Source organism: Macrobrachium nipponense, chromosome 4, assembly GCF_015104395.2.
Source record: "Macrobrachium nipponense isolate FS-2020 chromosome 4, ASM1510439v2, whole genome shotgun sequence".
In the NCBI taxonomy this organism is placed as follows: domain Eukaryota; kingdom Metazoa; phylum Arthropoda; class Malacostraca; order Decapoda; family Palaemonidae; genus Macrobrachium; species Macrobrachium nipponense.
The window spans coordinates 25,115,120-25,139,123 of NC_061100.1; the positions used below are offsets into that span (position 1 = coordinate 25,115,120).

Consider the following 24,004-nt stretch of genomic DNA (forward strand, 5'->3'; position numbering starts at 1 on the left):
CCGAGCGTCCCGGGGACGGGCGTGCAGGCGTCCGCCGCGTTCCCGGGAAGGGCGGGCCAGGCGTCCGCCCGCGGGTCCCGGACGGGCCGGGCAGGGCCGCAGGCGTCCCGGGACGGGCGGGCAGGTTGCCTTCCGCGGGTCCCCGGGACGGGCGGGCAGGCCGCCGCCGCGTCCCGGGAGCGGTGGGCGGGCGCAGGCGTCCGCGCGGGTGCGACCGGGCGGGCAGGGCGTCCGCCGAGCGTCCCGGGACGGGGGCGGGCAGGCGTCCCGCCGGGCGGTTTCCTAGGGCGGGCAGCCTCCGCCGCGGGTCCCGCGGGACGGGCGGGCAGGCGTCCGCACCGCGGGTCCCCGGGACGGGGTGCGGAGGGTGGAGGCCGCCGGCGTTCCCGGGACGGGCAGGCAGGTGTCCGCCGCGGGTCCCTGGACGGGCGGGCCGCCGAGCCCCGAGACGGGCGGGCCAGGCGTCCGCCGAGCGTCCCCGGGCGGGCGGGCTTCGTCCGCCGCTCCCGACGGGCGGGCGGCGTCCGCCGCGGGTTCCGGGCGGGCGGGCAGCCCCGCGGGTCCCGGGACGGGCGCAGGCGCCGCCGCGGGTCCCGGGGCGGGCGGGCAGGAGCCGCCGACCCCCGGGACGGGCAGGAGGGGTCCGCCGCGTCCCGGCGGGCGGGCGGCGCCGCCGAGCGTACCAGGACGGGCCCGGGGGGCGGGACAGGGCAGGCAGGCGTCCGCTGTGGGTCCCGGGACGGCGGGCAGGCGGACGCTCGGCGGACGCCTGCCCGCCCGTCCCTGGGACGCTCGCGGACGCCTGCCCGCCCTCCTGGGACGCTCGGCGGACGCATGCCCAGCCCGTCCCGGGACGCTCGGGCGGACGCCTGCCCGCCCGTCCCGGGACGCTTGGCGGACGCCTGTCCGCCCGTCCCGGAAACCGCGGCGGACGCCTGCCGCCCGTCCCGGGACGGGCGGGCAGGCGTCCGCCGAGCGTCCCGGGACGGGCGGGCAGGCGGTCTGCCGCGGTTTCCGGTCGGACGGGCGGGCAGGCGTCCGCCGAGCGTCCGGGACGGGAGGGCGGGCAGGCGTCCGCCGAGCGTCCCGGGACGGGCGGGCATGCGTCCGCCGAGCGACCCGTCCCGGACGGGCGGGCAGGCGTCCGCCGCGGGTTCCGGGACAGGCGGGCAGGCGTCCGCCGCGGGACCCGTCGGGTCCGGGACGGGCGGGCAGGCGTCCGCCGCGGGTCCCGGGACGGGCGGGCAGGGTCGGGCCCGAGGGGGCGCGTCCCGCCCGGGAGCGTCCCGGGACGGGCGGGCAGGCATCCGCCGCGGGTCCCGGACGGGCGGGCAGGCGTCTGCTGCGGGTCCCGGGACGGGGGAGGCGGCGGGGAAGGGCAGGCAGGCGTCCGCTGTGGGTCCCGGGACGTGCGGCAGCGGGACCTCGGCGGCCGCCCTGCCCTGCCCGGGTCCAGGGACGCTCGGCGGACGCCTGCCCGCTCCCGGTCCCGGGAACGGCCTCGCCCGGCCCGCTGCCCGCCCGTAGGGACGCTCCGGCAGGACGCCTGCCCGCCCGTCCCGGGACGCTCGAGACGGACGACCTGTCCGCCCGTCCCCGAAAACCGCGGCGGACGCCTGCCTCCCGTCCCGGGACGGGTCGCTGACGGGCGTCCCAGGCGTGCCGACCGCCCGCGTCCCCGGAACGGGCGGGCAGGCGTCCGCTGAGCGTCGGCAGGCGTCGGGCAGGCGTCCGCCGAGCTTCCTGGGATGGGCGGGCAGGCGTCCGCCGAGCGTCCCGGGACGAGCGGAGGGCAGGCGTCCGCCGAGCGTTCTGGGACGGGCGGGCAGGCGTCCGTCGCGGGTCCCGTGGGACGGGCTGGCAGGCGTCTGCGGGCGGGTCCCGGGACGGGCGGGCGGGACAGGCGGACGGCGTCCGCTGTGGGTCCCCGGGACGGGCGGGCAGGCGTCCGCCGAGCGTCCCGGGACGGGTGGGCAGGCCTCTGCCGAGCGTTGCGGGGAACGGGCGGGCAGGGCAGGGTCGCAGTAGGTTCCCGGGACCCGGGAGGGGCGGGCGGGCAAGGTGTCCACCGTCGGGTTCCCTCCGGGACAGGCGGGCAAGGGTGTCCGCCGCAAGCGTCCCGGGACTGGCGGGTAGGGCGGGGTCCGACCGCGTGGGGTCCCGGGACCACGGCCGGGTGGGCGGGAACGGGTGGGCAGGCTGGTGGTCCGCCATTGGGTCCCTGGACGGGGCGGGCAGGCAGTCCAGCCATGGGTACCCTGGACGGCGGGCGGGCAGGCGTCCGCCGAGCTTCCCGGTACAGGCGGGTAGGCCTCCGCCGAGCGTCCCGGGACGGGCGGGCAGCGCGTCCGAAGCTTCCCGGGACGGGCGCCAGGCGTTCCGCCCGAGCTTCGGGCACGGGCGGGCAGGTGTCCTCCGAGCGTCCCGCCCCAAGACGGGCGGACAGGCGTCCGCAGAGGTCCCGGGACGGGCGCAGGCGTCCGCCGAGCGTCCCGGGACGGGCGGGCAGGCGTTCCGCCGAGCGTCCCGGACGGGCGGGCAGGCATCCGCCGAGCGTCCGGGGGGGACTGGCGGGCAGGCTTCCGCCGCTGGTCCCGGGACGGGCGGGCAGGCGTCCACGCTGGTCCCCCGGGACGGGGCGGGCAGGCGTCCGCCGCGGGTCCCGGGACCGTGCGGGCAGGTGTCCGCCGCGGTCCCGGGAGGGGCGGGCAGGCGTCCGCCGCGGGTCTTGGACGGGCAGGCAGGCTTCGCTGTGGGTCCCGGGACGGGCGGGCAGGCGTCCGCCGAGCGTCCTGGGACGGGCGGGCAGGCGTCTGTCGAGCGTCCCGGGACGGGCGGGCAGGCGTCCGCCGAGCGTCCCAGGACGGGCGGGCAGCATCCGCCGCGTTTCCCGTGATGGGCTGGGCAGGCTTCCGGCGTCTGCCGAGCGTCCCACAGGTCGGGCAGGCTGGCGTCCGCCGAGCGTCCCGGGACGACGTCGGGCAGGCGTCCGCCGAGCGTCCCGGGACGGCGGGCAGGTGGTCCGCCACGGGTCCCGGGACTGGGCTGGGCAGGCGTCCACCGAGCATCCCGTGACGGGCGGGCAGGCGTCCGCCAGCGGGTCCCGGGACGGGCGGGCAGGCGTCCGCTGACCGTCCCGGGACGTGCGGGCAGGCGTCCGCCGAGCGTCCCGGAAACCGGGCGGCAGGGCGTTCCGCCGAGCTTCCTGGGATGGGCGGGCAGGCGTCCGCCGAGCGTCGCCCGGGACGGCGGGCAGGCGTCCGCCGAGCATTCTGGGACGGGCGGGCAGGCGTCCGTCGCGGGTCCCGGGACGGGCTGGCAGGCGTCTCCCGTGGGACGGGCGGGCGGGACACTGGGGCAGCGGGTCCCGGGACGGGCGGGCGGGACAGGCGGACAGGCGTCCGCTGTGGGTCCCGGGACGGGCGGGCAGGCGTCCGCCGAGCGTCCCGGGACGGGTGGGCAGGCCTCTGCCGAGCGTCCTGGGACGGGCGGGCAGGCGTCCGAGAGCGTCGCCCGGGACGGGCGGGCAGGGGTGCCAGCCGGCGGGTCCCGGGAACGGGCGGGCAGGCGTGCCCCGAGCCGGGGGTTCCCAGGGACTTGGCGGGTAGGCGTCCTGCCACGGGTCCCTTGGGACAGGGCGGGGCTGGGACGGGCGGGCCAGGTCATCCGCCATTGGGTCCCTGGAGGGCGGAGGGGGGCAGGCGTCCGCCATGGGTCCCTGGACGGGCGGTCAGCGTCCGCCGAGCTTCCCGGTACAGGCGGGTAGGCCTCCGCAGCGTCCCGGGACGGGCGGGGCAAGGCGTTCCGCCGAGCTTCCCGGGACGGGCGGGCAGGCGTCCGCCGAGCTCCCGGGACGGGCGGGGCAGGTGTTCCTCCGAGCATCCCGAGACGGGCGGACAGGCGTCCGCAGAGGGTCCCGTCACCGGGATCGGGCAGGGCAGGCGTCCCGCCGAGCGGTCCCGGGACTGGGCGAGGGCAGGCGTCCGCCGAGCGTTCCCGGGACGGGCGGGCAGGCATCCGCGACGAGGTCCCGGGACTGGCGGGCAGGCTTCCGCCGCTGTCCCGGGACGGGCGGGCAGGCGTCCACCGCTGGTCCCGGGACGGGCGGGCAGGCGTCCGCCGCGGGTCCCGGGACGTGCGGGCAGGTGTCCGCCGCGGGTCCCGGGACGGGCGGGCAGGCGCCGCCGCGGGTCTTGGGACGGGCGGGCGGCATTGGCGTTCGCCGTGGGTCCCGGGACGGGCGGGCAGGCGTCCGCCGAGCGTCCTGGGACGGGCGGGCAGGCGTCTGTCGAGCGTCCCGGGACGGGCGGGGCAGGCGTCCGCCGAGCGTCCCAGGACGGGCGGGGCAGGCATCCGCCGCGTTTCCCGTGATGGGGCGGGCAGGCTTCCGGCGTCTGCCGAGCGTCCCAGGTCGGGCGGGTGGGCTGGCGGGCTGGCGTCCGCGAGCGTCCCGGGACGGGCGGGCAGGCGTCCGCCGAGCGTCCCTCCCGGGACGGGCGGGTCAGGTGTCCGCCACGGGTCCCCGGGTAACGGGCGGGCAGGCGTCCACCGAGCATCCCGTGACGGGCGGGCAGGCGTCCGCCGCAGGTCCCGGGACGGGCGGGCAGGCGTCCGCTGACCGTCCCGGGACGTGCGGGCAGGCAATCCGCCGAGCGTCCTGGGATGGGCGGGCAGGCGTCTGCCGAGCGTCCCGGGATGGGCGGGGAGGCGTCCGCCGAGCGTCCCGGGACGGGCGGGCAGGCGTCCGCCGAGCGTCCCGGGACGGGCTGGCAGGCGTCTGTCGAGCGTCCCGGGACAGGCGGGCAGGCGTCCGTCGAGCGTCCCGGGACGGGCGGGCAGGCGTCCGCCGAGAACATGAATTTGATTAGGAAGAAGATTCTTAAAGATATACTTTACAATTATTATTGTTATTATTTCCTTTATCATGGGATAGGTATCAGTACCAGTCATGTTTAATTATATATATTTATTTTAAATTACTACTCAGTGATGCCGTTTTGATTTTCGATGTTTTGGGGTGTTTAAAGATATGTATGGGTGGGCCTATCAACTCACATATCTTCGTGTTAATTCGTTATCAGTTTAGTTTACATTATGGAAACAAGTGACGTTCTAAGCTGTATACTTTTTTACCAGTGTTAATACAATATAGTAATAATTTGTCTATAACAATTGTTGATAACATTAACTAATTATTCATAATTCTATTTTTTTTCGTTTTTGTAGAGAGAAATGTTTCATTTGTATTTTCTTCTTAATTATATATGTAAATTGCAAGATATTAATGACTACAAAGAAATCATACATAAATTCATTATTTTGTCAAATTATAAAAATGTGTTAAATATCAGAAACAGTGTGAGATAATAATCTCGATAAAATCTACAATTTTGTACGATATTTTTTACTGAAAACCCATAATTTTGAGGAGCCAGTACGATAATTCCAATCCGAGAGTGTGGCAGCACTGCACTAGTCGTTTCTTGCTCGCGGTTTTGGCCAGCATCCAGCCGATGCTTGTGAGTAAAAGTGTTGTATCGTCACACTAGGACCTTGTGGTTTCGAGGAGCAGTAGGAAAAAGTAAACAAAACTGATCAGCTGATATCATCATGGCACCTAGAAATTGTCGGACTGTTGCAAGATTTGCTGCAGTGATGTGTTTTCGGAATCTACGTGAATGCAAGAGTAACAAAAAACGTTTGTGGGTTCGAGAGTGGCTCAGGAGAAGAGAAGCCAAAGGTCTGAGAGTACATCCTATTAGCAGCAGCCATCTTGTTTGTTTACACTACGCGGTTGCTCGCGGTTCGTGCTGGCTGCTTCCCGTTCAGTCGGGAAGCAAAAATCTCGAGCTAAAAGCTCCTGGTTTTCCATTTTTGGCAGCAACGGCTCGCTGCTGGAGAAAAAAAGGCCTAGTGTGAGGCCACCTTTAAAAAATCTGAAACACCAAAGGCAAAGTATCAGTATGAAGAAGCATACACCATAGTTGTACAAGAAGTCAAAAGAGATGTGTTTAGTGGGCACAAAATAATGTCAATGGTCATTCTTTTAGAACATTTCAATACTCACCCAGTAGCACATGGCAAAGAAGCTCCAAATTACAAAGCATACAAACTCAAGAACCACTTGCTTAAAACCTTTGGAGAGCAACTTTCATTTTGGTAACCTGGAATGAGAGATTTTGTTTTTATCAGAAATTCCAAAAGGGCAAATTGTTGAAGCAGGTTTGTGACTTACTGATACCATAAGCCCTGACTTTGACTCTGAGTATTCTGGAAATGAAACCAAAATGGCCCCTAGTCCTATTGCCAGGGCAGATCTCTACCATGTGGCAAAGCATGTTAGAAGTGAACTAAAGAAGCAGGAAAAACAGATGTTTCTTCAGTTGATGTGACATTAGATAAAGCTCATTTGCCAGACCAGGTTTACAACTTCCTTGTCTGGATGATGTCTCCAGACCAATTTTGTGGGGATGAAATGGAGACGGTGGAATGTGATTCACACAGAAGAATGATGGCTGCTGGACAGGATCTCATATACAATGTGTCTAAAGGGAGAGTTAAAACACCGAAGCATGTCTCTCTATGCATTACCATAAAAATCTGACTGGAAGCTCCCAGGTCGTGACCATTTTACACAGATTTGGACACAATTTCTTACAATGAGTTGCTTGAGTTAGAATCTGTTTTGGCCTAGAAACGTGTAAAAAAAGAGAAAGGTGGAGTATTATTGCCAAGTAATATCCTGTCAAATGTGTTCACAACTTTCTGCTGGGACAGTAATGATCTCAGTGAGCAAACTCTCTGTGGTAGTAACACAACCCACTGTACAAATGGCATCCTCAGACAACGCAGAGTCCATACTTGTGAACCTCCACCAGATCCATCTGGTGCCAGTGATGAGCAGCATGTAACAGCGACAGATGACTTTGTTAGAAGTTTTGTACCTTTCTCTCAAAGTCAGAGACATGGTCCTGGATTGCCGAGTATTGACACCAGAAGAGGATGTAATTTACAAGTTCTCAGTGAACCTCACACACCGAATATTTGGTGGTTCCTACTTCGCCTGCCGCTAGATTCTGGAAATTTGTTTGCTGTGAGCAATCATCAACACCAAAAAGCTCCAGGTACTGAATATTTATTGTATGTTTCATCAAGTATTAAGGATCTATGACAACATGTTTAGAGTATGCTTCTGTATAATTTGCAGTCCTATATGTGGTTGTAAAACGGCCTGCATGACTAAACGTTGGAGTTACAGGGGCTTGAACTTACCCTGTACTGATGCATGCCAGTGCACCAGGGAATGCACAACAAAGTTGTGCATTCATGTGAAACAAATGCAAATATTGAGAGTGATGGGGAGGGCACTGAGGACTAGTGTACTATTAAAATGATATATGTCATACTTTAATGATGCTTTCCTACAGTTGCACATGGCAACGTGTATATGACGTAATGTGCCAAATGAATACCACTTTTAACAACGAAAAATTCATGCTGATAGGCTTACCTGCTAAGTGCTGTTCTGTTTGAAAAATTCAGTGTCCTGTATCACTGTCTGTGAAGAGAAGGTACTTTTCAGTTTGCTATATTCAATAAATTATAAATATTTTTGATATATTCGGTACATCAAGTTTGTTTCTCCCCAGTTATGATCAAGAAAAGATTATATATTACCAAGTGTTTTATTCCAAGCAAGAAAGACTGTATCTGACATGTTAGTTTATTCATTAATCTTTCTACAGTATATATCTCCTTTATTTCACTAGCTATAAATATGAAGCAAGCATGAAACCCAATTGCCATCTGGAAAAATCATTACTAGAAATGTTTTCAGCAAGGAATAAATCAATTTAATTCAGATATACCATACTTTTCACTACTTAGTTTAGAGAACACTTCCAAAACCAAATATGCTGTTTCTTAATTCCTGTGCAAAAATGCCTGTAGGGAAGCTGTAAAGCTCATCAAATTAGACATGTTTCAGGGTAATTGTTGACCTGCAAACAGGCCGAAATGAACAGCAGACTTATTTTTCTACATACAGGTACCAAGAAAGTGAGGTAACGAACTCAGAATTTTGGGGTCTCAGGTGATAGACTATATCATTCCATGAGCATGGCTTGAACTTGGGGTATCACACTGAAGGTCGAGTAGATTCAACTGAGTTACCATTTAAATGAATTCAAGAGGATATTACAGGGTGTCTGGCATGTTGTATGGCCAATTGAATATGACTAGTATACTCCATATCTATCCCATTTGAGAAGCCTTTCCCACTTGGACTACATTTTCCTTTCCACAATCTTTCCTTCCCTCTTTCCTTCCCTCTTGACATTCATAACTCATGTTGTCTCACTCATATTTATGTTTACTCTGGTTTAGTATTTTCTATCTAGCTTATTTATTATTCATTTGTAGCCCCAGTTTTGTTGGCACCATCAGAGAATGATAATTTGCAAACATTGCGATTTTCAAATTTCTTCAGCATCTTCAAGGACTGTTATCCGTTTGCCAAGAAGCATATTGTGTAATTCTTAGATGTCATAAGTAACTCTGAGCGTTACTTTTTAGAGCGGAGACCAGGAAGTTTTAAAAGATTAAGGCATACCTTGTTTAACAATTTTTATTTCGAGAAGTGCCAAGTTACATATCATTGGCTTTATGTATTGCTATATTTAGTTTTATTTCCAGACACGAAAACATATATCATGAAAATTACGAACAGAAATAGGTGCATGCTTGGACTGTGTACTCTTGCAAATTGCCTGGGGTAGGCGATTCTGAACTTATGTTTGAATAATAACAAATGTGAAGGATGTGTATTTTCACAACTGCATTTTTCCAATATTTTGTTCTCTTTTGTAGGCAAATGTTGATCCTCTTTCTTAGCATACAAAATGTTGTGTAAAATATGGTAATGCTAATAGAATTGCCCTGTTGTAAAAGTCCCATGGACACTTAACATTGAGGAAATGCCACTGGAAAAAGTCAGTAGGAGTCCATTATGATTATTCCATGGAACTTTGCTATTCTATATGTATCATTTCTCACTTTGGTCAGTTGAATAATAGATAAAAATAGCATTAGAGAAAGAAGAAGTAGAGGGTCCAACTACCGAGAAAAGTTGTTGGGTGGTAAATAATTTACCGGGGTGACAAAGATTCCTTGATTGTGTGGGGCACTAGTTGGGGCTGCAGTGACAGTGTGGTGAGAACCTGCAAGACCATGAAATACACTACCCACTGATGAAACGCTGTTCGTGACGTGACCACTTGGAGCATGTGATAAACCACTGCCTGCTAGTCCAAGAGACCCAATACCAACATGGCTGGTATGTGATGAACCGCTGCCTGCTAGACCAAGGGACCCAGCACCAACGTGACTATGTAATCCATCACCTGCAATGTGACCTGATGATCCGCTGTCCACCACCTGGCCATAGATTTCTTGAGCTTGATTGGAAAGGATACTCTCGAGGGCTTCGCCTGTTGGGAGAATGGGGTTCTCTCCTTGATCGTAACCGACGAAGTAGACGTCAGGGTTAGTCTTCGCAGGCGCTGGAACTTCAATGACTCTGGGTCCTTCATCTTGGGTGTTCTTCCTCAGGACGTAGACGATGTTCTTCTGCTGGGGAGGAGGAACCACGATTGGATCTGGGGCCCTTAGGTCCTCCGGTAAGCGGACGAAAAGGATGTTATGGTCGACCTTGGGTGGGGGAATGTAGGGGAGGGGAGTAGGTCTTCGAGGGAGCTGTGGGACGTTAAAGAGGTAGACAGAGCGGGTGATTATGGGAGTGACGCAGCGTCCATCGACGTGGAGTACTTGGCCGTCCGCGCAGACAGTAGAAGCTGGTGGTGGGAGGTAGCTGTATCCCTGACTACCATGATGGCTGCTCGCGGTAAATTCTTTGTTCGGCAAGCTGTATGTCTGCAGGTGGCCGCATTCTCCCGCGACAAATAGCGAAGCAAACACTACCTGTGTAAGGTAAAGATAAAATGAAGTATTCTAACGATACTAAGAAGAAATGGTGACACTGACAGTTTGTTAGTAGTCTGTCATAATAACAGAACAAATGTATGAAAAACAGTTAAATTTTTTCCTATCGTTATTCTACATAAGAGGACAATGTAAATTGTACTGAACACAAACATTTTACGAAAATTTAGCATTAATCTGATGACACTCTACATCAAATGTTCCTCCATCGTCTGCAAATCCACTGCAACAAATGAAACGCGCATACACGTATGTATACAAGCATACACATGCACGCACGCCCACCCGGCTATGAATGGCTACCGCCAGCGTTTGTCGAGGTCGACAGAAAGGGTGAGAGTCTGGCAACCTCATCCTCCAAAGGAAAAAAAAGGAAAAAAAAGTCGTATGGCGTAAAAAAGAATTTGTGTAGAAGTGTCAATTCCCAAATAGAGAGAGAAAGCGGAGTGTACTTACTTATCCCTCTTATTCATTAGTGAATGATGGTAATGTTAATTCTATTTATTTGCAAGCAACTTCCTTATCAAACAAAACATGACGGGCGTTACATCCTTAGAACGCGAAAAAATGCGATGCTCTGAATAATCTGGAATGTAGTAATTGTATGTATTTTTACATATGTCTATTAAGTTCATCCACTCGAGAAAAAAAAAAAAACTTCCAATTCGCCTGTTATTAAGTATTAAGGATCTCCACTAAAAGAACGTTGTTATCGGGCTTACCACAGCGACCTTCATCCCTTGAGATAAGATTGGTAACTGACGCATAAAGACGATGCACTAACCTTTATATACCTTCATATACTTACTTGCCATTGCTACCCTTTCACCCAAATCTGTTAGTCAAGACCCTGACTTGTCATTAATAATAAACAAGTCCTTGCAATGCGACCTTGCTTCGTAATAATACGGTTTCTTTGTCATCTTTATCCCTCCAGAGGGAATACTGAAGTTTCTTTGTTGCCCAAGTTCGCTGTTGTGCTTTTGTGGTGCTTATGTACTTTTCAATGTTTTTGTATGGATTAATCTCTGTTATTCTTGTGTGTCTCTGTTAACTGCAGTCTGCTGCTGCTGCTGCAAACAGTGTGTCGTTTTGCAGCTTCAGGTTCAATACTACTCATTTTGCTGGGAGTCTTATCTTCCCTTCAACTGAAATGAGGAGTAGTTTACCTAAAATGTATTTGTGGATTCTTCTGATCTCCAAATGTCTGAACGAGGGCTAAAGTCATTCTCACCTTCTGCTGACGTCTGCAGAATTTCGGGTGTGTGGTTTTTGTTTTCTGTTCCCTCATGTTTATTTATTTACCATTATCTTCAATAACTTGTCCCTCTCTGCAGGCTGATATCCCTTTGGAGCCCTAATGTTTTTTTTAGCCTGTTGACTATCCATAAGGAGTTTTACCTGAGGATTTGAGGGATTAAAAAAATAATACTTTTATATGTTATACCTATACTGGGAGGAGCTGAATTTATACTCTTGCTCCATTCATTACAGTTACTCTTTTTAAGTGTTTATCCTGATTTTCGATTTTAGTTTAAATAACCCTATTAGTCGGAATTAGTAAGAGAGAGAGAGAGAGAGAGAGAGAGAGAGAGAGAGAGAGAGAGAGAGAGAGAGAGAGAGAGAGAGATGAATAATACACATAATGCAGCGCTGAAAATCATATATCCATGTGAGATAGTCTTTTGTTTTGCATTCGATTATTGCTCCTGGTCGTAGTTATAAGGAGAGAGAGAGAGAGAGAGAGAGAGTCATAAACGAAGTCGTATGTTTTTTGGAAACCAATGGTGCGGCAAGACAAATTTACAGATTCCGTAAATTTTTTTAGACACTCGGAGTATTTCTCATAAATCAGAATTCGACGCATTTGGAAAATATTTATATAAAAAAAGATCATCACAGAAGTAAGCAATACAGAAGACGTTTATTACTGTCATATGAAAATTAGTATAACTATGTTTCTTTCTCGAGATGAAACTGAACTAAAATGGGAGGTATTTTTTAAAGGAATAAGCAATTTTATTCACCGTGAAAAGGATTTAACAGCATAGAAATAAATTTACCATGATGAGGCCGTTCTGTGCTGCATAGTTGCTAAGTTTAAGTTCTTTAGCAAGGGCCTATTTACCAACTTACATTCTTAAGCAAAGGCCAAATTCTAGATTACGTTTTTAAGTAAAGGATAAATTGCTAGTTTACGTTCTTAAGCAAAGGCCTTATTACCAGTTTACATTATTAAGCAAAAGCCTAATTACTAGTTTACGTTCTTAAGCAAAGGCTAATTACCAGTTTACGTTCTTAAGCAAATGCCTAATTGCTAGTTTACATTCTTAATCAAAGGCACAATTGCTAGTTTACATTCGTAAGCAAAGGCCTAATTACTAGTTTACGTTCTTGAGAAAAGGCCTAATTGCTAGTTTACGTTCTTAAGCAAAGGATTAATTGCTAGTTTACGTTCTTAAGCAATGGAGTAATTGCTATTTTATATTCTAAAGCAAAGGTGTAATTACTAGTTTACGTTCTTAAGCAAAGGCCTAATTGCGTTTACGTTCTTAAGCAAAGGCCTAACTACCAGTTTACGTTCTTAAGCAAAGGCCTAATTGCTAGTTTACGTTCTTAATCAAAGGCCTAATTGCTAGTTTACGTTCTTAATCAAAGGCCTAATTGCTAGTTTACATTCTTAAGCAAAGGAGTAATTACTAGTTTACATTCTTAATCAAAGGCCAAATTGCTAGTTTACGTTCTTAATCAAAGGCATAATTGCTAGTTTACGTTCTTAAGCAAAGGAGTAATTACTAGTTTACATTCTTAATCAAAGGCCCAATTGCTAGTTTACGTTCTTAATCAAAGGCCTAATTGCTAGTTTACATTCTTAAGCAAAGGAATAATTGCTAGTTTACGTTCTTAAGTAAAGGCCTAATTGCTAGTTTACGTTCTTAATCAAAGGCCTAATTGCTAGTTTACTTTCTTAAGCAAAGGCATAATTGCTAGTTTACATTCTTAATCAAAGGCCTAATTGCTAGTTTACATTATTAATCAAAGGCATAATTGCTAGTTTACATTCTTAATCAAAGGCCTAATTGATAGTTCACATTCTTAATCAAAGGCATAATTGGTAGTTTACGTTCTTAATCAAAGGCCTAATTGCTAGTTTACGTTCTTAATCAAAGGCCTAATTGCTAGTTTCCTTTCTTAAGCAAAGGCATAATTGCTAGTTTACATTCTTAATCAAAGGCCTAATTGCTAGTTTACGTTCTTAATCAAAAGTCATAATGCTAGTTTACGTTCTTAAATCAAAAGCCAATGATAGTTAACTTCTTAAATCAAGGCCTAATTGTAGTTTACGTTCTTAATCAAGGCTAAATTGCTAGTTTACGTTCTTAATCAAAGCCTAATGCTAGTTTACATCTGTAAGCAAAGCCTTAATGCTAGTTTACCATTTTTAAGTAAATGGCTAATTGCTAGTTTCCTTTCTTAAGCAAAGGCATAATTGCTAGTTTACATTCTTAATCAAAGGCCTAATTGCTAGTTTACGTTCTTAATCAAAGGCATAATTGCTAGTTTACGTTCTTAATCAAAGGCCTAATTGATAGTTCACATTCTTAATCAAAGGCCTAATTGCTAGTTTACGTTCTTAATCAAAGGCCTAATTGCTAGTTTACGTTCTTAATCAAAGGCCTAATTGCTAGTTTACATTCTTAAGCAAAGGCCTAATTGCTAGTTTACATTTTTAAGTAAAGGCCTAATTGCTAGTTTACGTTCTTAAGCAAAGGCCTAATATCTAGTTTACTTTCTTAAGCAAAGGCATAATTGATAGTTCACATTCATAATCAAAGGCTAATTTAGTAAAGTTTAACATTTATTAATCAAGGCATTAATTGGTAGTTTACGGTTCTTTATTAAAAGGGCCATTAATGGCTAAAGGTTTTACATTCTAATTCCAAAGCCTAATGGCTAGTTTACGTTCTTAATAAAAGGCCTAAGTGCTAGTTTACATTCTTAATCAAAGGCCTAATTGCTAGTTTACGTTCTTAATCAAAGGCCTAATTGCTAGTTTACGTTCTTAATCAAAGGCCTAATTGCTAGTTTACAAGCTTAAGCAAAGGAATAATTGCTAGTTTACGTTTTTAAGTAAAGCTAATTGCAAGTTTACGTTCTTAAGCAAAGGCCTAATTGCTAGTTTACTTTCTTAAGCAAAAGCATAATTGCTAGTTTACATTCTTAATCAAAGGCCTAATTGCTAGTTTACTTTATTAATCAAAGGCACAATTGCTAGTTTATATTCTTAATCAAAGGCCTAATTGATAGTTCACATTCTTAATCAAAGGCATAATTGGTAGTTTACGTTCTTAAGCAAAGGCATAATTGCTAGTTTACGTTCTTAAGCAAAGGCCTAATTACCAGTTTACATTCTTAAGCAAAGGAATAATTGCTAGTTTACGTTCCTAAGTAAAGGCCTAATTGCTAGTTAAGTTCTTTAGCAAAGGTCTAATTGCTAGTTTACGTTCTTAAGTAAAGGCCTAATTGCTAGTTTACCTTCTTAAGCAAAGGTCTAATTGATCGTTTACGTTCTTAAGTAAAGGCCTAATTGCTAGTTTACGTTCTTAATCAAAGGAGTAATTGCTAGTTTACATTCTTAAGTAAAGGGCTAATTACCAGTTTACGTTCTTAAGCAAAGGCCTAGTTGCTAGTTTACTTTCTTATGCAAAGGTCTAATTGCTAGTTTACGTTCTTAAGCAAAGGATTAATTACTAGCTTATGTTCATAAGTAAAGCCCTAATTGGCAGTTTACGTTCTTAAGCAAAGGCCTAATTGCTAGTTTATTTTCTCAAGTAATGGCCTAATTGCTAGTTTACATTGTTAAACAAAGGCTTAATTACTAGGTTACGTTCGTAAGCAATGGCTTAATTACTAGCTTATGTTCTTTAGCAAAGGTCTAATTGCTAGTTTACGTTCTTAAGGAAAGGATTAATTACTAGCTTACATTCTTGAGCAGAGGCCTAATTGCTAGTTTACATTCTTAAGCAAAGGCCTAATTGCTATTTTACATTGTTAAACAAGGGCCTAATTACTAGTTTACGTTCTTAAGCAGAGGCCTAATTGCTAGTTTACGTTCTTAATCAAAGGCCTAATTACCAGTTTACGTTCTTAAGCAAAGGCCCAATTACTAGTTTATGTTCTTTAGCAAAGGCCTAATTGCTAGTTTACGTTCTTAAGCAAAGGAGTAATTGCTACTTTACGTTCTTAAGCAAAGGATTAATTGCTAGTTTACGTTCTTATGCAAAGGTCTAATTGCTACTTTACGTTCCTAAGCAAAGGCCTAATTGCTAGTTTACGTTCTAAAGCAAAGGATTAATTAGTAGCTTACATTCTTAAGTAAAGCCGTAATTGGTAGTTTACATTCTTTAGCAAAGGCCTAATTGCTAGTTTATGTTCTTAAGCAAATTCCTAATTGCTAGTTTGCGTTCTTTAGCAGAGGCCCAATTGCTAGTTTAAATTGTTAAACAAAGGCCTAATTACTAGGATTACGTTCTTAAGCAAAGGATTAATTGCTAATTTACGTTCTCAAGTAAAGGCCTAATTGCTAGTATGCTTTCTTAAGCAAATGCATAATTTCTTGTTTACGTTCTTAAGCAAAGGCCTAATTGCTAGTTTGCATTCTTACACAAATGCCTAATTGCTAGTTTACGTTCTTAAACAAAGTCCTAATTACTAGTTTACGTTCTTAAGCAAATACCTAATTGCTAATTTACGTTCTTTGGCAAAGTCCTAACGACTAGATTACGTTCCTTAGCAAGAGTCATATTGCTAGATTGTGTTCTTTATCAAAGTCTTAATTACTAGTTTAACTCTTTATGACGCAACGGTGCTGGTAAAGGTCAGCAGACTGGCGACATTAGTAGTATTTAAGCTTATTTGTAGATGATGCCATGAAGAAAATCTAAGGAATGTTCAACATAATGTTTACCATATGTCTTATACGTCTCGGATGTATGTCATGAATTGATCCCAAGAGTTTTTTTATTTTGTTTAATTTTTCTATTGAGTTTCAGTGCATTATAGAATTCAAATACATTTTGGGAAGCGAAAGTGTAAACAATCTATAAAAAAAAAAAAAAAGTCGATTCATTTAAGGTAGATTCTTGCACCTACGAGACGTTTGTTTGGCGGCCTCTGATTGGCTGGTAGCGGGAGGCAGACTGCTCGCTCAGTGGGTCATATTTCGTTTGTAGCTTAGAAAACTAGCAATATGTTTACATTTCTTCATTTATTTCACGGTTTTACAAAAGATAGGAAAGTTTTGGTCATACCTAAGGATTCGGTATTAAATGTACAATTAAATAATCTTTTCCTGAAATCAATAAGTTAAAATACAAAGGAATTACAACGAGTAGAAGTGAAGGGAGAAACATTTCATTCTTTATACCTGTTTTTATTCATCATCGGATTTTGCATAATTCACGAGATCAAGATAAAATGAAATCTTGTGTTTTATAACAATAATAAAAATCACCCTGAATACGCTGGTGCTTTCAGATTTTAAATGCGTGTAATATGTAAAGAGAAAATGAAGAATATGTCTTATTATGTTGCATTCGTGCTTGACTCGGTTTGACAGTAGTGCCGACTGCCGAGAGACGCAAGATATCGTGGGGCTTGTCCTCTCAGATAGAGCTGTTGGCAGTTGCCAATTGGCGATATGAGAAGTTTGCAGTTTCGAGACTATGTATTTATCGAATTATTATGTCATTACATTTTCTATAAATAAATGCATAGAATTTCCATTATGACTTTCGAACATTTTTTTTATTAAAATATTATATATATCCGTATTTCTGGACATATCTGATAAAAAGAAAAGTAAATAATCAGATGGAAGCATCTGGGTGTTGGCTTCAATTTAGTCTAAGTGAGAAATGTACATGCTTTATGAGGCTCACTGATAAATAACAGAACTTGTTTCTCTGGCCAATAACATCAAAAGCTTATGGTTTTCATATGTTCACTCAAAAAAAAATAAACAAAAGTACAAATGTTTATTTCTTACCATAAAATTTGTTGACGATGTAACGAATATAATATACTGTCTTTTCAGAATTGCTTGAGTTACTCTTACACCAGAATGTTTATCTCCTTTATATACATGTTACACTTGAAAACATGTCTACAACAATGTTTAGGAAAAATTTGCTTAGTTTTCTCCTGAGGTAGTTGATTGATTATTCTTGAATCACTTATTCATACCTGAGTTTAGAATAGCTCCCGTAACCGTTTCCCACAGCCTGCATAATTGTATATACGTATATATATAGCACATGTAGGATAATGATGACTAATCAGAAGACTGTTATATCATCTTTTTATACAAAAAGAATGGAAATTCATGCAGATATTATGTCCTACAAAAAGAGTCATACACAGAAAGTCTACACAGTAGGCTTACATTGGTATGTCATTAGGCTATCGATATGAACAAAAAGAAATTAAAATTTTACAAATTTTCTTACGTCATCATTATTTAAAAATAAATAAAGGAAAATCGTGTATATATACATAGTCATGTCATTACCTATTGAACAAAAAGAATGGGAAATTATAAAGATACATTGATATACCCTTTTCTATTAAAACCAAGTAAAAAGAATTTATAAACAGATATGTACATTGTTATGCCATTAATATTAAAAAAGGAAACTCATATGGATATACTGTAGTTATGAAATTGCCTATCTAAAAAATGGAAAACTATAGAAACACTGTTAGGTCTTCAACTTAAAAAAAAATAATAATAATGGAAAATCATTGATATATCATCACTGTCAGTGTCATCCTCCCCCTAATATCAATATCATCACTGTCAGTTTCGTCATCTCCAATGTCAATAACAAAACTTTCAAACATATGCTCTCTAGCAACATCTTTCCTCCTCTAATCATCTTCTAATTCTTTTTAACGTGGTGAAAACATTTTCTTCCAGTGTTCTGTTGTAACTTTGTCTATCGCAGTCTCGTAAGCTGCTCAACAGTTTTTCAAAGATTGATTTGCATTAGAGTTATTTTTCTGATATCCCCCTTTATTTGAGCCCATATAAGTTCTATGGGGTTAAACTGACAATAATATGGTGGCAGTCTGAGCACATCATGACCATTTGCACGGGCTATCTCATCTATCACATACCTCTGTTTTTCTTTGTGACACTTGGCAATCTGGCAGCAATTTTTGGCTTTGTTGCTGATGGGTCGTGGGTGACGTTATTAGAAGAAAGCCACTCTATGACTTCACTTTTTCTGTTGCTGGTTGTTGGCACTTTATTTTCTATTTTGCTATGGTAGGGAGCATTGTCCATTATGATTAGAGATCTATCTTCTATATTAGGCAATAGTTGTTCCTTACAAACCACTTTAAAAACCTTTCATGGTCCATGGAATCATGGTAGTCCCCTTTGGCACCATTTTTTGACCTAAACAACCAATAGCGCATCTTTGAACAAACCCCTTCTCACTCCCCGCGTGCACCACAATAAATCTTGACCCCTTCCAGTCTTAAGTTTGGGTCCTATTTCTCCTTCACCCGTTGTCCACCTGACGTACACATTGGCATTTTTGGTTTATCCGAGTTTCATCAGGATACTTCAGGTTTACGTTCAGTTGGACTACAATTCCTATTCTTTTCAATTAACCGTAGGTATTCAGTTCTCGCTGCCACTATATCATCACGTTCCATTAAAATTGCTCTTCCACTCGTCACTTTTTTGTACCTGAATCGAAGCCCTCTCACAATTTTCCATAACGTTGTTCTTCCACCATTAAACTTTACCGGGTCTTCTTTCACTTTTTCCAGTAGGGCATCTAACGTTGGGAGCTCTCCTCTCTCGTAAAAAGACAAAATCTCCTTCCGAATACACTCATTTTCAAAACTATCCACCTTGTCCTTCACTCGGATCCTCTTCCTGGGATATACAGGTGAAGCGAAGGGGACGTTGCCACACTCAGATGACTGTCGCTTGATTTTTTCACTGTGTTGGTTGCACTCCTGTAGCTTTGGCGGTCTTCTCAAATACTTCATTTCTTGAGTCTGTCCCCACTGTGAGCTGAAAAGTAACGATGAACATTCATTATAATGTTGCGAACTTGACTTGCGAAATCTGGAAACGGTGCGACGAATGGTGCTGTCACTCGAGACCTCTGCTTGAAAAGAAAAAGAAATCTTGCTTAGTTCGTTGCTGTTTATTGCTCCACTGAGATTATTATTTTTATATCACTCAATTAAGTCTCGATATCTCTTTCGTTTGAAAATATATTCATATAAGAAAATTAGAAGCAATATGTTGAAACCACCTCATTAAACTAAGGATGAGCTGAAGAGTGCGAAGTAGGTCCGTAGATTTCAAATTCATTCCTGACTGAATTTCCCCGCCCGCGGCCAGCCTACACCTCTTAACGATACCAGATGCATCCATCTGATTATTTACTTTTTTTATCAGATATGTCCAGAAATACGGACATATATGATATTTGAGTAAAAATGTTCGAAAGACATAATGGGGAATTCTATGCATTTATTTATAGAAAATGTAATGACATAATAATTCGGTGAATACAGTCTCGAAACTGCAAACTTCTCATATCGCCAATTGGCAACTGCCAACACGCCAACGGCTCTAGCTGAGAGGACCAGACCTAACGATGTGTCTCGGCACTACTGTCAAACCGAGTCAAGCACGAGTGCAACATAATAAGACATATTCTTCATTTTCTCTTTACATATTACACGCATCTAAAATCTGAAAGTACCAGCGTATTCAGGGTGATTTTATTGTTTAATAACACAAGATTTTATTTTATCTTGATCTCATGAATTATGCAAAATCCGATGATGAATAAAAACAGGTATAAAGAATGAAATGTTTCTCCCTTCACTTCTACTCGTTGTAATTCCTTTGTATTTTAACTTATTGATTTCAGGAAAAGATTATTTAATTGTACATTTAATACCGAATCCTTAGGTATGACCAAAACTTTCCTATCTTTTGTAAAACGTGAGATAAATGAAGAAATGTAAACATATTGCTAGTTTTCTAAGCTACAAACGAAAATATGACCCACTGAGCGAGCAGTCTGCCTCCCGCTACCAGCCAATCAGAGGCCGCCAAACAAACATCTCGTAGGTGCAAGAATCTACCTTAAATGAATCGACTTTTTATAGTGTACAACAAGTAGTTGGCTTTAGATTCTTAAAAATTGTTGCAGTGCTCTCACAATATTATATAAAAAAGTTTATATTATATTTTAATTTGAAGTAATTTCATTTCAAAAGTGGAATTAACTGGGTCAATAATACTTCCATACATTACGCTCCTTTTCATAATCTTTAATATTCTTGGAACAGCATTTTAAGATTTGTTTTTTCAATATATCCCTCAACAAAATGGACAATGGGTAGAAATGAGGCACTAAATTATATGCTTTATATACAGTAAACAAGTCTTAGAAAACGGGGATATATTATAGTACTCATACTTTTATTCATATAATAATTGGGATGAAAAAAACAACCAATCATCGTCGATGGTAGTGACTGCACCATTAGCCAATCATGTCCAGGGAACTCTCTTGCCAGTACGTTTTGCATCGTGCAAATATATATATATATATATATATTATATATATATATATATATATATATTATTATATATATATATATATATATCGGCTACTGACTGCAGTAATATTTCCCAACACCACCCATTACTGACTTCACTTACATTCAGCCCATGAGGAAAATCATTCTTAAGGAAGAAATGATTCTTTATAACTCTGCATTTTGAAGAAAATAATGAAGCTGAGCTTACGGGAAAAAAATTCCTCTACGAAAATAATCTACATAGGTAAAACAGCAGGACCAAACGAGCTCTGTCCCGCTAAGGAATCGAACTCTGGCACTCCAGCTAATGGAATGTTAACAGAACCACCAAGCAACAATGCCCGATATATATATATATATATATATATATATATATAGATATTATATATATATATACATATATATATATATATATATATATATATATATATGGATATGGATATGGCATATATCTATATATATATATATATATATATATATATATATATATATATTAATATATATATATATATCTATATATCGAAATATGTACATATGTGTGTGTGTGTGTGTAATATTGTAAAAATATTTGAAAGTCTTTCTATGAAGGCTCCTCCTCACCCCACAAAAAAAAAAAAAAAAAACTTCTTGGCTTTCCTAATGCAAGAATTTTACAAGAATCGACTACAATGAAACTTCCAATTCAATAACCAGACTTGCTCCCTGCAATGTAGAAAATCTGCTGGTGACCAAGTATTTCGAAAAACTAGTAAGGCATAAGTTGCAGGAAAAAATAAACTCATGAGTTCCATATTGGTTCTTTATTGGGAACAAGTTCATATTCATATCGTTGCATGTCGTATAATATTATTTTCACTATAAGTAGGGCGACTAGAATATGAAAGTATTATATCTAGGTTCTTTTACAGTGATTATTTATGAGGTGGGAATAGTAACTAAAATTTGGACGACCATGTGACCCACTGTTTACGAAAAGACTGCTTGGCTTGTTGTCTTGGTCCGTGAAGAGTGATCCAAAGTCCACTTGGCCAAGTGATCCAGTGGCAACGTGGCTGCTAGATCCAGTGTCCACTTGGCCAAGTGACCCAATGTCCAAGTGGCTGCTAGATCCAGTGTCCACATGACCAAGAGACCCAATGTCAAAGTGGCTGTAAGATCCAGTGCCTGCTTGTCCAAGAGACCCAATGTCAAGATGGCTGCTAGATCCAGTGTCCACTTGACCAAGTGACCCAAAGTTCAAATTGCTGTGAGATCCAGTGTCAACTTGTCCAAGAGACCCAATGTCAAGATGGCTGCTAGATCCAGTGTCCACTTGACCAAGTGACCCAAAGTTCAAATTGCTGTGAGATCCAGTTCCTGCTTGTCCAAGAGACCCAATGTCAGATGGCTGCTAGATCCAGTGTTGAAGTTGCTTTGAGATCCAATGCCCACTTGACCAGACCCTATGTTAATGTTGCTAGTAGGTCCAGTGTCCACTTGTCCCAGAGACCCAATGTCGAAGTTGCTGTGGGATCCAGTGTCCACTTGTCCAAGAGACCCAGTGACGAAGTTGCTGTGGGATCCAGTGTCTACATTCTGACCTGATGACCCAGTGTCCACCACCTGGCCATATACTTCCTGGACATTATGGGTAAGAATACTCTCCAATTCTTCACCTGTGGGAAGAATGGGGTTTTCTCCTTGATCGTAACCAACAAAATACACATCAGGCTTAGTCTTAGGAGGCGCTGGAACTTCAATGACCCTGGGTCCTTCATCTTGAGTCTTCTTCCTGAGGACGTAGACAATGTTCTTCTGCTGGGGAGGAGGAACCACGATGGGATCTGGGGCCCTGAGAGCCTCCGGTAAGCGGACGAAAAGGATGTTGTGGTCGACCTTGGGCGGAGGAATGTAGGGGAGGGGAGTAGGTCTTCGAGGGAGCTGTGGGACGTTGAAGAGGTAGACAGAGCGGGTGATTACGGGAGTGACGCAGCGGCCATCGACATGCAGTACTTGGCCGTTGGCACAGACAGTAGAAGCTGGTGGTGGGAGGTAGCTGTATCCCTGATGACTGTGATGGCTATTTGGGGTGAATTCCTTTTTAGGTGGGCTGAGTGTCTGAAGGAGGCTGCATTCCGCTGCTGCTAGTATGGAAGCAAATGCTGCCTGTGTAGTGGATGAATAGGAAATGATATTCAGTATTTAAAATAAGTATTTGTTAGTAGTTCATTTATGAACTATGTATTTGCACATGTATATATGATACAGACGTACATATATATACGCACACAAACTTATATATGTATACTTATATATATATTTGTGTGCGTGTGTGTGCAAACTATGCAGCCAAAGAAACAGACATACCCTTGAATGTGGATGTGTGTATTTACATAAACTTAAATATTGACAGTTCTTTTCATTAAACATTCATGTTTTATGCAATTGTAAAGGTAAATAAATAAGCTGAGCTGTCCTATAAGGCTGGTTAAATGTGTTTGTATATATATATATAGTTATATATATATATATATATATATATATATATGTGTGTGTGTGTGTGTGTGTGTGTGTGTGTGTGCCCGTCAATAATATGATATTCTGTCGCTATCTCAACACGACATTTATGCACTTCCAAATATACAGCCACAAATGAATTACTACGTAATTAACTATACTTTGGGAATTACACACAAAAGGAATCACATGTGACGAGTGCACCTGTTATGTCCAGGATACGAACTCAAGTCTTTTTGTCCTGACAAGTGAAGGACATTTAATTTAGTACACCTCAGTGGCTGAGTGTATCAAGTCAATAATCACCCATGTGCCATCCCCAAGCATTAGCGATGGGTTCGAATCCATGTGAGGTTGGATGCAATTATCACTTATAATCCCATACGATGAAAATAGTCGCCAATTTATAAGCACTTGAGATAGTAGCGAGAGAGACACAACACTCGCTCAATCAATCAGCAGAGACAGTAAACAGCAGACGCGCCTTACCACAAGAACCCTCATGTTGTGACCTATCCTGAACTGTGACAGATGACAATTGGACGTATACAAACGTATTACACACACATATATATACACACACACTCGTGCTTTCTAAAGCCTTTCCCATCTAGATACGAAAACGTTACGTGATTATTAATAGCAGCGAATTGCATTGTTATGTAACCTTGGTCTGGACGCGGCTTTCGTCTGGTTACCGATGATACCTCCCTTGTTACGGTATTTCCGTTGAATTTGTTATTATTATTATTATTATTATTATTATTATTATTATTGTCTTGACATCGAAACTTCCAAAGAATCTGGTGGTCATAGGAAAGAAGTGATAGAAGATAGTTGGAAAGGAAGACAGAAAAGACAGAAG

The 24,004-nt window shown here is 45.5% G+C and overlaps 1 protein-coding gene and 1 long non-coding RNA gene across 2 annotated transcripts; both read right to left on the reverse strand.

The window, feature by feature from the left end:
- Positions 1–8,611: 8,611 nt before the first annotated feature.
- LOC135211609 (uncharacterized) lies at positions 8,612–10,770 on the reverse strand. The gene is made up of 2 exons (XR_010313673.1): positions 10,722–10,770; positions 8,612–9,978 (listed from the first exon to the last, which is right to left on the reverse strand). It is a non-coding gene; the product is annotated as an uncharacterized LOC135211609 (long non-coding RNA).
- A 10,752-nt stretch (positions 10,771–21,522) lies between these two features.
- On the reverse strand, positions 21,523–23,643 carry LOC135211307 (uncharacterized). Its single transcript, XM_064244624.1, has 2 exons — positions 23,629–23,643; positions 21,523–22,788 (listed from the first exon to the last, which is right to left on the reverse strand). The coding sequence occupies exons 1-2, from the start codon at positions 23,641–23,643 to the stop codon at positions 21,976–21,978; spliced, it is 828 nt and encodes a 275-aa protein (XP_064100694.1). The 3' UTR covers positions 21,523–21,975.
- Between the last annotated feature and the right edge of the window lie 361 nt (positions 23,644–24,004).